Here is a 19,853-nt window from a genome sequence, read left to right as displayed (position 1 = left end):
GTGACGTAATGTAGTGTAAATATAGCAATAATATGTACTATTTGCCAATGAGATATTTACTTACGAGTATTGTTGACCCTTGTGGGATCAGGATCGTTATATTATCTGCTAACGATTACAATTCAAGACTTAATACGACTCGTTTTCATTTATTTCACTCATTGATTTAAGTTCAGTGTATTTTTGTGTCCAAATTGTATCTTATTTTCAATTGGTTTTGAAAATAATTGTTTATTGTGTCTGTCACAATTGAATTTGTTTATTTTTTATGAGACAATGCCTATCTATTATCTCTCAAAGTCCCTTGCGAGATAGTCAGAGAGAACCTAGTGTAAAGCCCTTGGAACAAAATTGTAGCGGTGACTACGAGTAGCTTCCCGATTTAAAAATTCTTATTAAAAAGAATAACTAAAAAAACTGTAAATTTCATGCTCAGAATGAGGTTAGGAAATAAAACATGAGATATTGTTTTAAATTATTGTATTAATAAATAATGGTAGTTCTATTTACATGACACATTCGATTACTCTTTTGTTTTGGCAGAAGACAATGAAAATATTGTTACACAATAGGTTCGCCGTAACTTAAACGCGACGAACATGAGGTCCGTGCTTATATGTAAAAAAAAAAATCACATTGGTAATACCCACTTTCCATACAAATAGGCGACGTAACTAAACGTATCTCAATTATTTTTGGTTACAACATATTGACAATACTGGTCGTTTTTGGTTTGAAGGCTACGCTACTGCAACAATCCCCACATGACGAAGACAGGCAAACATACAAGCAGACAAGCACTCGTGAGTTAATGGTTATATCACAGGTTTCTATGTGACCCTAAACGATACAATTCCCTTACAAAAGACCAATGCCTATGTTCCACTATAAAATTATTACATTACAATTTTATTGGTGTTAAAAATTTTCATCTTTAAAATGTATATAACAAAAATGAATTCAATAATTTGATGCTGACATCTGTCGGTCGTGTTTATTCACAATAGTTATGATTTTGATTTATTCACAATACGATTTTTAATATTACGATTGCCTTTGATATGTCTAGTCACACAATGCATCGATGAAGTATCAATCCACAATTAAATTGGCAGCTAGTGTAATGGCAAGAACGTTAAGGGCATTATTACCAATGTAGGTACATAAATAATATCCAAATACAATTTAGGCAAATTTCGTTAGATTCCAAACATGAAGCAATTGCATAAGATCGACGACGTATCGCACCATTCGTTAATTATAGTTTTCACTCCTACATTACAATGTACATAGACCCCGATGTCTATTATTGCTTAGTTTTTATAAGTTTTGTTCTCAAAACTTGCATTTACTTATAAATAATTTCACGTTCGTCCCAATAAATTTACCATTCAATAAATAGGTACACGTAAAAAATATAAACTATATCAATAGTTTAATCTTTAAAACAAACTTTTTCTCCTTATCCTAATTATATATTAATAACTATTCATCAGTATGTTTTCATTCATTTTCAATAATATGCCTACTTTATAATCTTTCCAAGCGCCTGAAAAAATTATTTTTCTCTTGCACGTTATTATATTCTTATAAATGTACTTTAATCGTCTTTTTATTATATGCATCTAATATAGAAAACATATTAACGCTGCCAAATTAGGAGATAAACTTGTTGGCTTTAAAAAGTAAGCTCATATATTTATTGGAAATGGTTAAACAAGATTCAAAATATAATATCAATAAAGATTTACGTTACGGCCAAACATACAGGCACTCGAGTTGAAAGTAAAGGAGGCTCTCTTGAAACATGCATAAAACAACTGCAATAATTTAATGTCGAGTCATAAAGCAAATATATTAAATATTAATGTCTACAGTAACACTAAATTATTACAAAGAAAATGATTCGATAATGGTTCACGTAATACAATATAAATAAGTTAAATATTCTAGAAAGTTAAAAATACACACATCTTAACCTAATAGAAAAGCACTCGTTTGTGGTAAATACATGTCGCGTTACCGCCATGATTTATTTCAACTAACGCAAATAATACGCTAAAACAAATATCGAAACACAGAGGAATGGTAATTAATAATACAATAAAATAAAAAAAACTAATACACAGACAAAGGTACAAAAATATCAATAAACACGATTGCCGAATGTGTCCGCCACTCCTCAGCTAAGCTTTTGTTGTGATGTTTTGTACTTTTGTTCTGAATACGGTTACATAATATGTAGGGTTAGTAGTTTATGAGATCAATGCATCGCACAACAATTTCATTATGCGCTTAATTAGAGAACATCGACAAAATATGCAGATAAGACGTACTTAAAGTCACTATTTTATACAGTATACAGAATGTAAAATTAATTAAACTAAATCCCCAAAAGGTTGTCAAGGCAACGCTTGTAATAACTAAAATTACGTCAAGAATATACAAAAAAAAATTCTACACAATTACGGTCACTTCGACAATACACAATCGATACTAACGCAATAACGTAAGACTAGCTGAAATGCGATAAACACTATAAAACTTAAAGTTACAATCTTTGATTAAAAACTCACTCGGTATACTTTAAAAATACTACGTTAAAACGGTAGTCAATTCCAATGTAAATGCATAAAGGAATCTCATGAGAAATTTATCGCACATTGGACTGTTCCGCTCCGACGATTATTCGAATCTTAATTTTACGAATCCAGGAACTACAGAACATTTGGAAAGCACATGGCTCTAATCGACGATTAGAAATTCTACAAATCGAAAGGCAACATAGACCTTACATAACTACGGAAGGGACTTCGAGTCCATTGGATCGAAGTCGGCATCAGGCGAGCACGACGTTGCCACCGAGCTAGCGTCAGGCGGTAGTGGCAGAGGCGCTGGGCTGACGTCAGGCGGACGTCGCTGTAGCGGTAGATTGACGTCAGGTAGCCGATTCTTGGTATGGCCCCGTCACCGTACATGGGTGCATTGGGAACAGCGTCGTCCACGACATCGTTGTCTGCGTCTCGGTTCTCAGCATTAGTTGACCCTTTTTCTTCGCAGCATTAGTAGCTTCTACTAAAGCTGCCAAGGAACTGTAACCTCCAGGTATCGTATCTTCGCTATTTTTCCACTTCTCCGATACTGGTGTGTGCCTCTGCTCTGGACCGGGCGTAGTCGCTGGTGACGCAGAATTCGAATTTTGTCCGGTCGCATTCGGTGTGGACGGGTTTAATCCTAACTTCTTCAGTCGCATCTTCTCTTCCCATTCCTCGAGGCCATGTTTAGGACGATTCAAATTTCTGTGCTGATAGAATACTAATGAAATCCTTGTTGGATTTATTCTATTTGGATTTTTTACAGCTGTCGTAGAATGCATTTCATGTTTTGCACATTCGAATAATACGCTTCCATGGCCTAAGGCTATAGCTACTCCTCCCATTTGGCTATCTTTAAAACATTCCAAGTTATCTGTAAAATCTGTTACTTCTCCGATAGGTTCCGCTTTTGGAGGTTCAGGTGGATATGGAATGGAAAATGGAGGTGGATATAAGCACCAATTAGGCGAAGATTGACACCAATTCGGGTTTGGATTCTGATAAAAATTTGGTGTGAAATTAGGATTATATTGATATCCGTACGAGTTATAACAATGTGAATTTCTTAAGAGTTCTTCTCTTTTGTATTTTTCTGCATTATAATAAGCCAAACTATTGTAATCGTTATATGTATTCTCATAAGGGTTAAAGTGCCCATAAGGATTCGGTGGGAACGGGTAAGCATTGGGCATCTGAGGGTAATTACCGTAACCTTGAATTGGAGTTTGGTTAGAGTAAGCATTTTGATTGATAGGATGAAAATTATTACCAGAAAATTCATGGGGGGGTTTATTCATCACTGCTGTATTTTGATTAACTTCTTCGTGGCTTATAGTAAAGTTTGTTTGTGGACCTGACGTTTGATGTGCAGTATTATTCGGCGCCCTATTATCATATGGACTTCTGTGTTCATAACCTTGGCTTAAATGTGGTCTATCTGATGGTGGATAAGGTTTTAAAAACGTAGAATTTTCAACACCATCTGATGGGTGTTGTGATCTAGATGGAGGTCTGGATTTAGGTACTCTAAACAGAGAGTTCTCATTTTCTGTTGTTAGTTGCTCCTTTGGTTTTGCATCCCAACTCTTGGAATCAGGAGATTTCCATACGCTTTTACGAACATCTGGAGAAGTATTCATTAAATCATTATTTGGAGATTTTAGTTCCGAGCCTTGTGATGGCGCAGGGGACTCGGGGGTGTTTTGTATATTTTGTGCTATTTCCGTGAGCCTCGGAGAGTTGGGCATATCAAATTCGGGTAACTTATTAGCAAGAATATTTTGTTTTTCAGGTTCAGCTATATTTTTCTGTGATAATTGGTCGGAATTAGTTTCACTTCTGTTTGAGTCAGGACTATAATTAGGCGGAATATTTAGATGCGCCGTTGTGGAGTCAGGGTCCTCCTTTACAACATTGTTAAACATTTCAGTGTTAGGGAAATCAGGCCACTGATTTTGAGGCATGTTGTTCATTTGACCTGTATTATTGCTGTTGAACTGATGGTGCCTTTTTTGTAATCCGGCTGCGAAACTCGGAAGTTGATTTTGATTAGTATTTTGACAATTTCCTTCAACTATAGACTGCACAGCATTTTGGTTGTAAATAGAATTTTGATGATGTAGATTGTAACTCTGGTCATAAGGATTATATGGAGAATCTAATACCGTACTAGATATCTGGTTGCTCTGTAACTGTGCATCGGTGAAATTGTCTATCATCGTTGCCATATCCAGCAGGGCAGGATTTCCTAAATTTGAGTTCATAATATTAGAGTTCTGATTATGCATATTGGATGGATTGACGAAAGCCGAATTATACTGCGAGTTATTTGTGAACGCTGAAGGGTTTGATTGATTTAACGCTGGTGTTTGTGCCCTAGGGGAGGCGCTGCTTTGGCTTCGAGGGCTGGCATTGCGCGTATCAGCAGGTTGTGGTGTCCTCGGTGCTGTGGTGGAACACTGCTGTGGTTTCTTTTGGTTGTTGCTAGGACTCTGTTGTGCGTTATTAGTCGAATTATTGCTATCGGCGTTTTCTTCGTCTTTTCGCTTTTTGCCGTGACGCCTGCACGGTTGTAAGGGTACAGACCGAACTCGGACTTCCATAGGATACCTGTAAAAATAAAAAAAATAAACTTAAATGTGTAAAATTTAGTAATTTTTATTGAATTCTTAATAGTTTAGTTATTGTCAATAGTACTGAGATATGGGTAACTTTATTATTTGCTAATTCCCGTTTCCAATCGGATTTAAAATGTTTTACACGACTGAATTGCAAACAAGCCAACAATCTACGTGCTAGTCAACGGTAACTGTTGTCTACTGACATTAATAACATCGGTACCCAAAACCGAGATATCACTAATGCATTGCTATTTCTGAGAATTAATGTGTTATTATTTCTTTTTACTCAATATCAGCACCACCATATCCCATAGTTCAAACCGAAATACAGCTATGCAAGCATAGCTGCTTAGCGGCAGGAACACGAATAGGATAGGGTACCTAAGCACATGACTGTACAAAGTGATGTGCTTAGGTACTCTCTGGTGATTTTTTGTGATTTGTTGAAAGCATCAATCGTATTATACCACTCCTTTGGCGAGCAGAGCACAAACACGAATGGAATAAAGTACACAAGCAAATAATTGTGCAAGTCTGGTAAACTTATGATTTCTTAAAAGAGTCAATCGTACTATACCACTCACTTGTCGAGCACGTCGAGCGCGCCGCTCTTGACCTTCTCGTCCTGGCCGTCCTTGGAGCCGAATTCGTCGGTGGTGTCGAGCACGTAGAGCGGCAGCACGTGTAGCTGCTCGTCGGGCGCTCGCTGCAGGCCGCGGTGCCGCGCCAGCGTCACCACGGCCGTGCACCCGTTGTGCATGTTATGAAGGTCGCGGTGCGCGTGCGCGCAGAAGTCGATGCACGCTGTCACGCCTGCGGCGATACACGTTGTATGTACAGAGAAACTAATGACTCAACAGGTGGAAAATGTTAATTGTACCTACAAACATGAACAGCCCCATAGGTATCACAGAACATATTTTGACGTCCACGATATATTTGTATCCATTCCTGAAAACAAAGGGACTAGTCTGTAGGAGCTTAGTACCCAGTAATTTTATCTGTAGTAAATTTTTTTTAACGATTGTAGGTATATAGCTAAGTTTTAGCTGCTAATAAATGAGTCATTTATAGTTTAAACTAAATACAAACATGCTTCTGCAATTGTTTTGATTTTTCGACCCAAGTCAAATCACTAGATATTGAATCAAAAACTTAATACAATCTTAATCTTAATACAAGAGAAACGAACTTACCAGAAAACGGTCGTCCAGGCTTGAACCCTAATCTGCAATCGGAGGCTTCCTTTTCGAACTGACATTGGTTTTCGAAGGACTTCGGTGCTAGATTCATGTATAACGGACTGAGCAGTGTTGCCAGTACATGCATGCGCTCCTCGATCTCGCTCTCCTCACTCTTGACCGAAAGTCGGAACTTGCGGACTGTTTTTGAACGGGCGTATTTGCATCCATTGTAGTACATGGACCAGGAGCAACCGAAACTGTAGGACGCGCCGCATGTCTCGGGATCTAATCCTGCAATGCACAGTAGGAACGTGAATTAGTTCCATTCTTATAAATACTACATTTGAATATGATTTTTGAGTATATCGGAATAAGGGTGGAAGAGGATCGTTATTAAGAGGGATTAGTGGCCTCTATGTTAGCAATATAATATTCACGTATATTCCACGCGGTCCCTATCCAACCATCGTAGTTGATTCCTGGTGAATTAGTTACAATGGACCAATAGACCATCCTCACCTATGATCACTCATTGGTATTTCGCCATTATATATCGATACTTAGGTGGAGTTTCAAGTTATCGATAGCAATAAAAGTTTATTCTTTACCTTGACAAGCACAAGTCCGGTTTTCATTTGTAGCACATCTTCTAGTAGTAGGTAAACCATATCTGTTTAATTTATGTGATAACAAAGTGTAGTCCAAATCTGCTTCCGATTGCGGGATACCCTCCCAAGCGACGAGGCACACAACTATCCAAGATGTTGCGCACTTGTGCCCATTTCTATATTTCACTACAACTAAAACTTTTTCTGTGTAGTTTGCTCGCCTTATTACCTGTAATTAAAAGTGATTAAAACGTTTTATTAGCGTTAATTAGTAAAAAAAAAAGAAACCAAATACTTATATTAAAGTATAACGAGTTAGATACAGGATTAAAGATTAAGATAGGTTTTAATACCTATAATGTAATTTATTCAATTTATTAATTCACACACTAAATAACACGTGTTAATAGAAATTTTGGGATCCATACACTCACCCACTTAGCCATAGGGCAACCCTGAGGAGATTTTCCTTCTTTGCCCGTGTAGCAGACTTTTTCTATCCTCAGCTCTTTACCAGATAACCCCGTACGGGCTTCTAGATCTTTCCTTAGATCTGCCAGAGATGAAGCAGCTCCTAAAATTTACAATTTATGTCTAAATATTTGTATCTTATATAATTTAACTTGTCTTAGAAACTTATTTAGTACTCACCTAAATGAGTATAGTAACTTCCAGGTTCTGGAGGATTCTTATCAGCTGGAAAACAATTACAATCAGGCACTTCGGTTCTAGAATTATTTCTTAACCTCTCCAAATTTTCTAAGTATTCTTTTGAATAATTGAATTGGTTTTCTTTGGGATTCTTTGCTATTGGTTCTGGTATTGGGGTGCTTGGTTTTGAAACAGTTTTCGGGTCTGCCTTATCAGCTTGTTCAGGATCATCTTCAATAATTTCGTCTTTGGTTTGAAATCCTGGACAAGCGCCGTCTCTCAAGTGTTCTGGTGGAGGTTTTTTAGTAGAACCTTGACGGCAACATGAGTACCCTACTTCATTTCGAAAAATTACTGGGCCACCGTCACCCCTGAATAAATACGGTTCATTCCTTGGTGGCTGATTGTAACAGATATTCTTGTAAATTTTGTGTCCAGGTGGAGAATGTTCTGATTTTATCTGTTCTATATAGTAAGGTGGTTTTGGATCTGCTGGAGTACTTCTACCTGAATTCGCTTTTGACTCGGACTCTTTGTTAGTGTTTATACCATTATAATTTCTATTATATTTTTGAAAGCCCATATTTTCATGTAGCCTAGGAATATGCGAATAGGTTTCTGAAGGATCCGGGGTGCGCTCGTAACCTCCAAAACTATTTTGAAAATTTTGAAAGCCTTGTGATTTCGACCCAAAGTTTTCTTGTTTTATTGTTGAAATTGGTGGTAAAGCGGTACTCTGTTGAGATCTAGCTACCATACCGTTTGGGTATTCTCTATATAAATTATTTAAGGTCTGATCATTTTGTTTTGGATATAGGTTGTGATTGACCAAATGATGGTCATTTTTTATCAACCTATCATCCTTATGATACTGGTAATTATCTGAGATTTCTAATTTTGGTATTAAAGGCGCCGACGGATGTCTAAATTTAGCATCATATGCTTCTCTGTTGTCATAAGCTTTCCTTTGTGCATTCGTATCCCTTGTTGGATTATTTATTTGTTGATTCATTTCCGATACTGGTCCAATGAGCATTTTTGATTGGAAATCTTTACTATCTTGTTGATTATAATTACTATCACTACCATATGCTTCTGCGAATTTTTGCGCTTCATATGGCGCATTTGAGTACGTGCTGAACTGACTTCTTACATCCGCGTAAGATGGTAATTTCTGAGGAGTTTTGGAAACGTTTTTTGACGAAGCGTGTTTATCATATCCTCTCGGAATATTTGTCCCCCCTTCCCATACGTGGTGGCCACCACCTCCGAATTCGTTCATGCTATATGCATGAGCGTTTTGTGAATAATTACCAGCGACAGAATATACCTGTTCGCCTAAACGGTAATTATCTCGGAGATGGTGGCTATACGATAAAAAATGACCGGTATTATTCCTGTCATCGTTGACGGAGACTACCCCGCCTTTTCTATCATCGATTACTCGAGGCGGTCCCTCCCCAGGATCCCCTTTATCTGGTGGCGTATTAGTGCCATCCCGAGTATGATTTTGTTTATTTAATATCATAGTTTTCAGTCTCGAGTTCAAATTAACCCTGTCTGATTGTGAAAACATCTGCTGATCTGATTCGTCCTGCCTCTGTTGCTGCATTTGCTGGTTTTGTAGTTGATTTTGAATTTGCTGTTGTTGATTTTGCATTTGTTGTTGTTGGTTTTGCATTTGTTGTTGTTGTTGGTTTTGCATTTGTTGTTGTTGTTTTTGCAATTGTTGTTGATTCTGCAATTGTTGATTTTGAATTTGCTGTTGCTGATTTTGAATTTGTTGCTGCTGATTTTGTAATTGTTGATTTTGTATTTGTTGCTGGTTTTGCATTTGTTGGTTCTGAATTCTTTGGTTGTGTTGCCACTGACGCTGCTGCCATTCGTTTTGATTTTGCGTTTGACCATTTTCTCTGTATTGCCCGCTATTGTAGCCGCCCGGGTACCCGCTACAATCGAGTGAAGCTCGCGGACCGTTGCTCCCCTGCAGGTACCCAGGCTCGGCGTTTCCCGAATGCTGTCCATTGGGCGTATTTTGTTCTTGTCTCTCCCCTTCGTTACTCGTATCCCCCGTGCTATTCTCTTGATTAGTATATTCTTCCGTGTGTTCTGTGGTATACTCAGTGCGTTCGTAGTTCTGTTGACTAACAGTGTACACTGGCGCCGCTGTAGTTGGCACTGAATTTTGGAATGAAGCTGCTGATGCCGGTCTAGAGTCATTACCACTTGTTGCACCAGGTGTAGGGGCTTGTTGTGCATACTGTTGCTGATATTCTGTTGTGTAATGCGGTGCTCTTGGCGATGGCACTGGTGTATATGCTCCACGGTTGGTTGAAGGTGGCCTCTGAGTAGGAACAGACTGGACTCCCGTCTGGTAGTAGGTATTGTTCGTAACATCAAACGTAGTGGCGACGTTTTGGACGGCGTATGTAGTGTTAGCTTGATAATGAGGTGACGTGGTGTATGCTGTGTGATTGCCTTGATAGTCTAACGTTGTTTGGCCAGTCTGTGTTGGAAGTTGCTGGATGAACTGATTCTGCCAACCTGTTAGCAATAAATGTTAATATACATACAGTTGTCGTCTTAGGGTATTTGTAATAAATGAATTCAATAAAACAGATTTTTAATAGGTACAAAATTTATGTGCAATGTTATTAACTGTTGATGAAATTAAGGGGATAGAGAAACGTACCTTGTGAGGGATCTGTTTGCCATGCTGATGGAAATCTGTTAGGATCGCCGGCGTAGAACGGCATGGGTGCCTGGAACAATTATAATATAAAATAAGTTTATAATGACGTACTAATTAATCACACAAGACTTATTTATACGTTTGATATTATATTCACGGAAAACGTTATTAAAGAAAGTTGAAAAGAACAAGAAAATCATGAGTTATTACTCTGTAAGAATTTTTATTGATGCTTATATATTGTTGACATACCCTAATTCATTTATTATATTAAATTTATTATTTTTTACTCGTAATTATTACTTTTTACATTTTTTGCATCACTTGTCATTAAAATTTATTGTATTCATTATTTTTATAAATAGTGCAATAAAGTGTAAATAAAATAAATAGCATAATTCTAATGATAACAATATGACAATACAACAGGGTAGGAATAAATGTACTGGTCACAATTATTCACAATTAATCGTAACCCCATAGAGTTCTTTTAGAGGTTCTATGTAGAGTCTGCAACAAGAAGTATTATTAAAAAAAAATTGTTTATTTTAACAACTAGTGGCGCCACCTAGTGTCGTAGAGTCGAATGGTCATTGTGATAGTGTCCGTAACCAAAGCTAGTCGGTCGCTCCGTGTACATAATTGTTAGCTGTTTAATACATATTTACAAATATACAATAATTATGAGGGTCTTCACTCTACAAATACGGTCGACGCTCTAAATTACAGGGACACAGTATCTTTTTCCATGAAGTTTGATGTATCTATCGAGAAATAAACAATTTCTCGTAATAAAAGAGATGCGATGCGAGGATAAATACACGCACTGCCTGCATAAATCGGTCGAGGCTACCGCACACCTTGTTATTGTATGCTGTGCTACGTCACTGTCTGTCTGTTGTAATCACATGTTGACCGAGGTCGGGCGACGATGAATGTTTTACGATTTCTAAGATATTTCAACGTCTAATGGAAGCAGTCAATACAGATATGGTTATGTCATGCGCAGAAATGAGAGCCATGTTTTAAAGATTGTTGTTAAGCATGAAAGTGGATGGATGTAAAGAAAGGGGACGTCCGAAGACAAGAATTTGTGGAAGTAAAATACGTACTGCGGCGACCCTTAATAAATGGGGAAAGGCAATGATGATAACGATGACGAAGCTGTCAGTACAGTATCAAGTGTTTATTTCATAAATTTTTACAAAGGTTGCAATCAAATATGCTTTCTTTCTATGAATATTTTAATAAAAAGGCGAGAACAAAAGATCATCGAAAGGTCGCAGTGTCACAGGTTTTTTCTAGACGGGCTTTCCCTGTCTGGAAAAAGCCCAATTCCATTAATAATGAGTATCTTAAGGTCGTATATTTAGAAGTGAAGAAAAAACAAAACGATGATGATAATGTCGAAGCAATCGATTCTGTAATAAGACTTCTTCTTTATCAGTCTTTATCCGTGCTTATATTTTTAAATCAAAAATAAGTATTACCTAAAATATTTTTTTACTTTATTCACATGAGTATAGCTGAATACAATATAGTATGACTCACGACAGTTTTCCTTCAATATAAATTAATCGTTATTATCACTAAATGTTAAAAATAATTTACATTATAAACAATTGTAAAATATTAAAAGGGAAATCTGTTCAAATAGTCAAGTCATTAAACATATTACTTTTTATTATATTTTTTTTATACAACTTAGAATGGCAAACAAGCTGACGGCCCACCTGATGGAAAGTGGTAACCGTCGCCTATAGACACGAGCAGTACTATGGACATAACAGAGTATACTGTTTCGCCTATGATACCCCCCATGCGTTGCTATTCCTGAGAACTCAGGTGTTATTCCTCTGTACCCCGTAAATTCACGCCATATCCCACCCTTCAAACTGAAACACAGCCATGCAAACACAACTGCTTCACGGTTGAAACGCGAATGGGACAGAGGTACCCAAGCAATCGACTTTTGTACAAAGTCTCCCTCTGGTATAATAATGTAATAATACATAAGCCGTAGAATACAGTAAGGCCATATATGTTAAATTACTTAAATGCAACCGCTGTGAACATTATAAGTTGAACTGAGTCGGTAATATCCTTGAAAACTATGAATGGAACGTTTAAAATAAACTCATTAAACAGTAGACTGTTTCAAGGATTATGTTTTAACTATCGGATTGATATATTGCGTTCACATTTTCTCAAAATTGTTATTAATGTCAAACGTCAAACGTCACAAAAATAACCTAAAAATAACCTTGGCAACAATTTATCTATTTATGAATTGCATATGAAGTGTCATCAATATTTGTCCAGTGTTTAGTAATTAAAAACTAATATAGACGAATTGATAGCCAACTTCCAAGGCTTTATTGCAACACATAAATTGTAGATAAAAGTTTAGTACTTACTGCAAGTTTGCAACAACCTTTGTAATTTATAAGAGCTCATATTAAATATCCAGGCGCCATAAAAACCGAATTTTTTTAATTAAAAACAAACTTCCACCGCAACAAACTGAGGCAGTTAAGAACGAAAAGCGGGTAACGAACAATTTTTTTTTTTATAACGAGTCCAAAGTACATTATTTAAATTAGTAAAGTCATGAATGTGTAGCCGTAAGGCATAATCCTTACTTTCTTACTAATGTCCTAATTAGGTTTGTTTGTTACCCCTTTGCACCTTAACGAGTTGACCAACTGTCATGAAGTTTGCTACACATGTGGTATTTGGTACGGAGAAGCACTTTTAGGAGAGGCTAGGAATACTTTTTATCCGAGCCAATTACAATATGAACTGCGCCCGTTTCTGTTTTTCGTCTTTAAACCTTCGTCCACGTGACACGAACGAAGTCGCGAGATACAAACTAGTATTACACGTAGGTATCTAACTGCAATGCATTTAGATAGTGCACCGCCAATTGCACTGCTGAACAGTGTACCATTTACGTTAATTATTTTAAAACTATTTTGGAATCTCTTCACCACAGCTCCGGGAAGTATTGAAGTTGTAGAGAAACCATTACGACGTAACCCATATAATTCTGAGATGTTTATCTGACAAAGATCATATCTTTTTTAAGTCCAATCTTCATAGAACTCTTCAGAAAGACATAGGAAGTTAGATACGACAAATTATTTTAGAAAGTATAACGTAGTTTTTTCTTTCTCATTTTGAATTCAGATGCAACGATGTGCCTGCCTATGTTAATAGTGTCTATACACTGCAGTGGAGGGTAAAATTATGGTCATACAGTCAGGCCAGTCAGCCATCATTTGATTCACTTCATTCATCACTTTATTTGAAAATGTAATAGAGCGTTATTTAAAATTTAATAGATTATTTAGAAGAACGGTAGCAAGTAAACTTCAGCAGTTAGAGAATTATTGAAAAATTATTATAATTTCTTAAAGAATGCTCCGAGCATTTGAGTTTACAAATATAAGTAATTTTATAATTTTTACTAACGTTGCACGTGTGGCTGCGTAATTAAAACTTTGTTTTGTCCTCTTAATGAGATTCTATAACAAGATTATACGTTGATTACACAATTACGAATGTAATTACCAACGACTTCGGTGCGGAATTGTGTTAAATTATGCACGCCGACTCATATTCATAATAAATAGGAATTGATTTTTGAAATAAATAGATAACGTTATATTTGTTTGTTTATTACAATTCATATTTACACAGATTTATAATCATTTATGCAATTAGAATTTGCTATTTCATTGAAACTTTCGTTTAAATTAATAATCTACAAATTTTTTTTTACATCACAAAGTTGGCAAACAAGCATATAGTCTGTCTGTTGATAAACGGTCACTGTATAGATGCCTGCAAATACTAGCGACACTAAAGAAACCTTAATATATTCTATTTGAAGAAACCCACATTGTAGTCTCTAGGGAAAACCTCGACAGGGAGCTCATTCCACAGCTTGAGCATTCGCGGGAGACAACTTCTCTGAAACCGTACTGTATGAGACCATTTAGGTTCACGCGTGCGAGAATGAATTCCCTGTCGATGGCGAGCAGTGCGATGATAGGTATAGGTATAGGTGACAGGGATCAGAATACAATCCGTTATACAAGCAGTAGATGTGTGTTCTAAGAAGGAAGGCAAAGGTCTCACCTTATACTTAAGCGATACTGCTTGTGAATTTGAGATCATCGACAATAAATCATAGCTTGTGTTTGAACCGAGTCAAGAGGACCAATCTGGTATTCACGTGTTTCAGCCCACGTGATTATTACCAACTATTTGATATATTTAATACGTCGTATATAAGTAAACTATCATATTATTGTAATAATTAATAATAATAAAAGAACAGGATGATTTACCTTACAATTTATTTAAATGATAGATATATATTTTATATCGTTCAAATAAATATAAATTTTAGCAGACATTTTGCGTATACAGTAAGTATTTGTTTTATTTTGTAATGTTTTCATTTTCACCGTTCAAACCTAATAATGTACAAACGAGCCGTATCGAAAATTCAAATAAAATTAAACACGCATACACAAACAATACTAATAAAATATATCAAGTAAATACACTATCACTAAATAATTACCATCGTATGCGATTTATTATTAACGGACATAAATAACAGAACTACTCGTAATAGTTAAGTCAGTTACATTGTTTTGTTTGTGGAGCGAATCGTAACTCATCTGTAAAGACACAAGTCGATAGTGATTATTTATTGTTCCACTTTGAACAATGTCTGGTATTTCGAATAGACTCCTTGACTTTCTATTATTTGGCATATTCAGATTACAATTTCTCTACATTAATGATTTGTTGTACTTAATTAATCAAGTAACGTATTTGGAAGAATAGAATGTTAGGATAGAACGAATAAAGTTAAATACACTACACTAGATTGACATATAGGGCACTTTTTACCATAGATTAAGGATATTCTTAATCCCTTAAAAGGTTTTCCCTTAAAAATCTCCTTAAAAGTCTACCAGAGGAAGACTTTGTACAAAAGTCGTTTGCTTGGGCACCTTTGTCTAATTCGTGTTTATACCGTGAAGCAGTTGTGTTTGCATGGCTGTGTTTCGGTTTTGAAGGGTGGGATATGGCGTGAATTTACTGGGTACAGAGGAATAACATCTGAGTCCTCAGGAATGGCAACGCATGGGGGGTATCGTGGGCGAAACAGTATACTCTGTTATGTCTATGGTTCTGCTCATGTCTATACGCGACGGTTACCACTTTCCATCAGGTGGGCCGTCAGCTTGTTTGCCATTCTAAGATGTATAAAAAAAAAAGAATCAAAATGTTCCATTATATACTTGCCTATTAATAAGGAAAGGTAAATCTTATTAACTGCAGTATGAATAAAACGGGACAAAGTAATTTATAATCCAAACTTCTACGAGTACAGTATGAAAGTAATTTTGAGTACGTCGCAGGGCAAATTGAATTTTGCACGATTTTCCTTAGCAGGATGTCTCGTCCGACGAAGTTTGATCCGCAGTGCCAATTAAATTTTCAACGGCGACTGTAATAAAAATAATATAGTAACGAACGAAAAACGTCAAGATGCATTCGACTGTTGGCAGAGTGCCTAACAAGGCCTCTAGTTGAAACAATTGAATTTGTTAGCAGTTCTCGTACTGCCGACACAAGCCGCACACTGTTGATTTAAAAAAAAATTAAACGAGGATCTACGTGATAAAGTTGGAATTCGAAAATTGAAAAATTGGCTTTTAAAAAAGTGGACGTCGTTAAAAAGAATAAATTTTATTATTTGCCAGCTGCTTTTTCTATGTGTATTTGCATTTTTGTATGTAACTTAGAATGGCAAACAAGATGACGGCCCACCTAATGGAAAATGGTAACCATCGCCTATAGACATGAGCAGAACCATAGACATAACAGAGTATGCTGTTTCGCCCATGATACCCCCCATGCGTTGCTATTCCTGAGGACTCGGGTGTTATTCCTCTGTACCCTGTAAATTCACTGCCATATCCCACCCTTCAAAACCGAAACACAGCCATGCAAACACAACTGCTTCACGGTATAAACACGAATTAGACAAAGGTGCCCAAGCAAACGACTTTTGTACAAAGTCTTCCTCTGGTAGACTTTTAAGGAGATTTTTAAGGGAAAACAACTGCTTCACGGTTGAAACACGAATGGGACAGAGGTACCCAAGCAATCGACTTTTATACAAAGTCTCCCTCTGATATATATAAATTTATTTTATAGATATTTTACATTATATTCATATTTAAATTACTAATACTCTTGAACTATAATGAGATTTGAATTTAAACATCTTAAATATTTTAATATTCGTAACGTTACTAATTATTGTTTAATATAACTTTATTTTTAATATAAATTTTAACTTATAATTTTATTAAGTAACAGCGATTGTGCAGGATTCGAGCAAATTACATCGGTTTATTGACGTTAAGTTAAACTTTATAACGTCTTACTTAGTTAAGCTATAAAATGTACCTTTGTCGAAAAATTATATAATAAATGTAAGATGGAGCCAGTTTATCCGTAATACCGTACTAACGAGCGAACGGTTAAGTGAGCCGGAAGCTTTGTAGATAACGGCAACAATAATTAGGAAAACGTAACGCACTGCGTTACGTTTTAAAACTAATTTAATTAGCGCAAAAACATGATTTCACGTTTTTATCAAGTATAATGATACAAAATTTAGAAGTAGGTACATGTTAAGGACGATCTTACTGGAAAAAGGCGGTTTTAAAACGATTTATGCGTCCAATAGAAGTGAGCACATGTAAGCGTATGCATTAGGTTAAGGATAAATATTATTGATCTATCATTGACTTACTGCATTGACATATCTAGTTCATACATAAACTAGTGACGTGCCCCTGCTTCGCACGGATGCACATTACATCACATTACATTAGAAACGTCTAAAATTATCAGTTTCTCTATAATATTATGCATGCATTTATTATACATATAAACCTTCCTCTTGAATCACTCTATCTATTAAAAAAAAAACTGCATCAAAATCCGTTGCGAAGTTTTAAAGATCTAACCATATTAGGCACAGACATACGGAAAGCGATTTTATTTTATAATATGTAGTGATAAAACAATTATTCCGTGATGGTATATATACTTAATCAAAATTCAATTGTGGATTTTAATTAGGTATACATGTATGTATTCGATGCATGTACTAAAGTTGAAGTGGCCCACTGAATGCTTTCTGCCAACTATCATTATAAGGGACTGGGAATGCAGATGTGAATGAAAAGTAGATAAGATTTAAATTGGGTGTTGAAACAGGCGACTAAGGGTATTTAAAGGGCATTTAAATGGGCAACTACTGCCCCTCAGCAGAGACCTATGTTTAGCAATGGACAGTAAACGATAGATATGATGAAATCAAAGTTTAGGCATTAGGGACTTAATTAGGCTTTTGTTTTTTCACTAATAAAAGACCAGTAATAACTTAGTTTAAAATAAAACAGACGAACAAAGTTAATCCCTAATTCTGATTTAAAAAAAAAAAAAACTATATCAATATCCAATTACAAATTCATAAAAGCCATATGTGAAGGCAGATTCTAAAACTTACCATGGGCTGACTGGGGTGCTCCTGCTTCATGCCTGGCGTGGTGGCCGGGGCAGGGCTGGGCGCGGCGGGGGCTTGCGGGGCTGGACTCGGGGACGCCGCGGCAGGCACGCCGGGGCTCAGACCGGGCACGCCGGGCACGGTCGGGGCACCAGGGACGCCGGTGCCGAGTGGTTTGCGGCCACGGTAACTCTGTAACAGGGTTGCCAGTTAGATAATAATGGATGATAAATGTGAGCGAATCATAGATTGAGTCGAGTATAACGTTCACCAACAATGCTTCTAATTGCCTTATTAGGAATACGAATTATAGGCATGAGCATTTTTATCTTTATTTTTGGATAAATGGATTACAGGTAGTAAATATATGAAGTTCCTAAGATTCGAAGAGACAACCTTAATGTTGCAAAGGAAGAGAAATATGCAGTTAATTGGCTTGAGACTGTTCTATGTGGTAACCAGGTAAGAATAGGCGGGGCAATCTTTAATAGTGGATGAATATGGGTTAATGAGATTTTTAGTGAAAATAAAAATTTTTCAAAATTAATCCTACTTAAACCGTATGGTTACAAAAGCCGTATGGTCCCGGCATAGAATGGCCTACTCCTTCCTTCCTTCCTTCCTGTGCGTATCGTAAGATAGTCGCCTCTTACGACATCCACAGCGAACTTAATAGTCGAGGGATGGGCAGCAGCGTCTCAGTCGAAACGTCACCAAAATCTAATTGCGGTTGATAATTCGCCTGTCAAGCGTGGAAACTACTGGCGAAACCCTTCTTTTGGGTGAGGCCTATGTTCAGCAGTGGGCAATAGATGGTCGATATGACGATGATGATGATGATGATGATGATACTTTACATACTGTTTCATGGTCGAAACGGCTAGTGCTATAAAATTTAATAATAACTATATTATCCCATGCAAAGCTAATTAGTAAAGCAAGATTGCTGGCCAGGTGGCGTGGTATAAGTTTTATTTCGAGATTTCTTTCTTCTTTATTACTATATTGTATTGCGTTCCCATACTGTTAATTCTCGGGATTAATTGATTATTAACGTTAAGTCAATCATAAGAATAATTTCTTATTAATTAGGCATATTTTAGGTATATTACAATACTATTAAATATTACAATAGGTGCGTTTAACGATCATAAGCGTAGTTCAAACAACATCAACATACAATCATTGCATACAAAATGGGTCACTCAGTTAACTGTAGCAAATCTATCTCGGCCTAGTTTCAAATGTACTGTAAATACACCGATAAATTTCCGGAATAAAATGAAATACTATCCGATTTGCTAGAACTAACTAGAAGTTAATAACGGTAATGCTCTATCATGCACGATAGACTTCCTTTTTCGAATCGTGCGCTCTGATTGGAAGGTGTTGGAACGCGCTTCGCAATAATTTAAAATTGGAAAGGAAATTTAAATTGTAGGAATAGATTTATAAATTATAGGTTATTATTACAGAGTAATAAGTGTTATTTGCAATAATGGTTATTCGCGTAGAAATACTGAAATACGAACATAGCTAGTAAATTATTAATATTTTTACGACAGATGAAGCAATCAAGTTCATATAGTTAATGAACCTTAAAAAACAAGTTCTTTTTTTTAAATCCTCTGCAAGAACATTAGTAATTTATTTCAAGCGTACGAAGTTTCCTTCTAGTTCATAATCATCATCATCATCATTAATTGTTCACTGCTGAACATAGCCTATGTTCTCTTTAGTTCTCTTTAGTCTAAAGAACGGTCTTGAGCCAATTCATTGATTCCCCGCAAGCTATTAGCTGTTTCTTTCTTTATCTATCTCAATAATGAAGTACCGCGGTTGTGAGTCACTGTTTATCCCAAAAGTTGACAGGTGGAAAATTATTATTAAGTCC

The 19,853-nt window shown here is 36.3% G+C and overlaps 1 protein-coding gene across 3 annotated transcripts in view; it reads right to left on the bottom strand.

Annotated features, from left to right (window-relative positions):
* Nucleotides 1–465: 465 nt before the first annotated feature.
* LOC113511908 (methylcytosine dioxygenase TET) overlaps nt 466–19,853 on the bottom strand; it is a 177,270-nt gene continuing 157,882 nt past the window's right edge. For all 3 annotated transcript variants that reach the window (XM_052894489.1, XM_052894491.1, XM_052894490.1), the window contains 8 exons: nt 17,963–18,151; nt 10,351–10,420; nt 7,659–10,202; nt 7,442–7,581; nt 7,008–7,236; nt 6,412–6,690; nt 5,800–6,028; nt 466–5,204 (listed from right to left, as the gene is read on the bottom strand). In XM_052894489.1, the coding sequence (XP_052750449.1) occupies nt 2,939–5,204; nt 5,800–6,028; nt 6,412–6,690; nt 7,008–7,236; nt 7,442–7,581; nt 7,659–10,202; nt 10,351–10,420; nt 17,963–18,151 (5,946 nt within the window). In that variant the 3' untranslated portion in view covers nt 466–2,938. The remainder of the gene's footprint in view (nt 5,205–5,799; nt 6,029–6,411; nt 6,691–7,007; nt 7,237–7,441; nt 7,582–7,658; nt 10,203–10,350; nt 10,421–17,962; nt 18,152–19,853) is intronic.

The sequence above is a fragment of the Galleria mellonella genome, unplaced genomic scaffold (genome assembly GCF_026898425.1).
Source record: "Galleria mellonella isolate WM207_F2 unplaced genomic scaffold, CSIRO_AGI_GalMel_v1 utg213, whole genome shotgun sequence".
NCBI lineage: Eukaryota > Metazoa > Arthropoda > Insecta > Lepidoptera > Pyralidae > Galleria > Galleria mellonella.
This window is presented reverse-complemented; position numbering and strand designations above follow the sequence as displayed.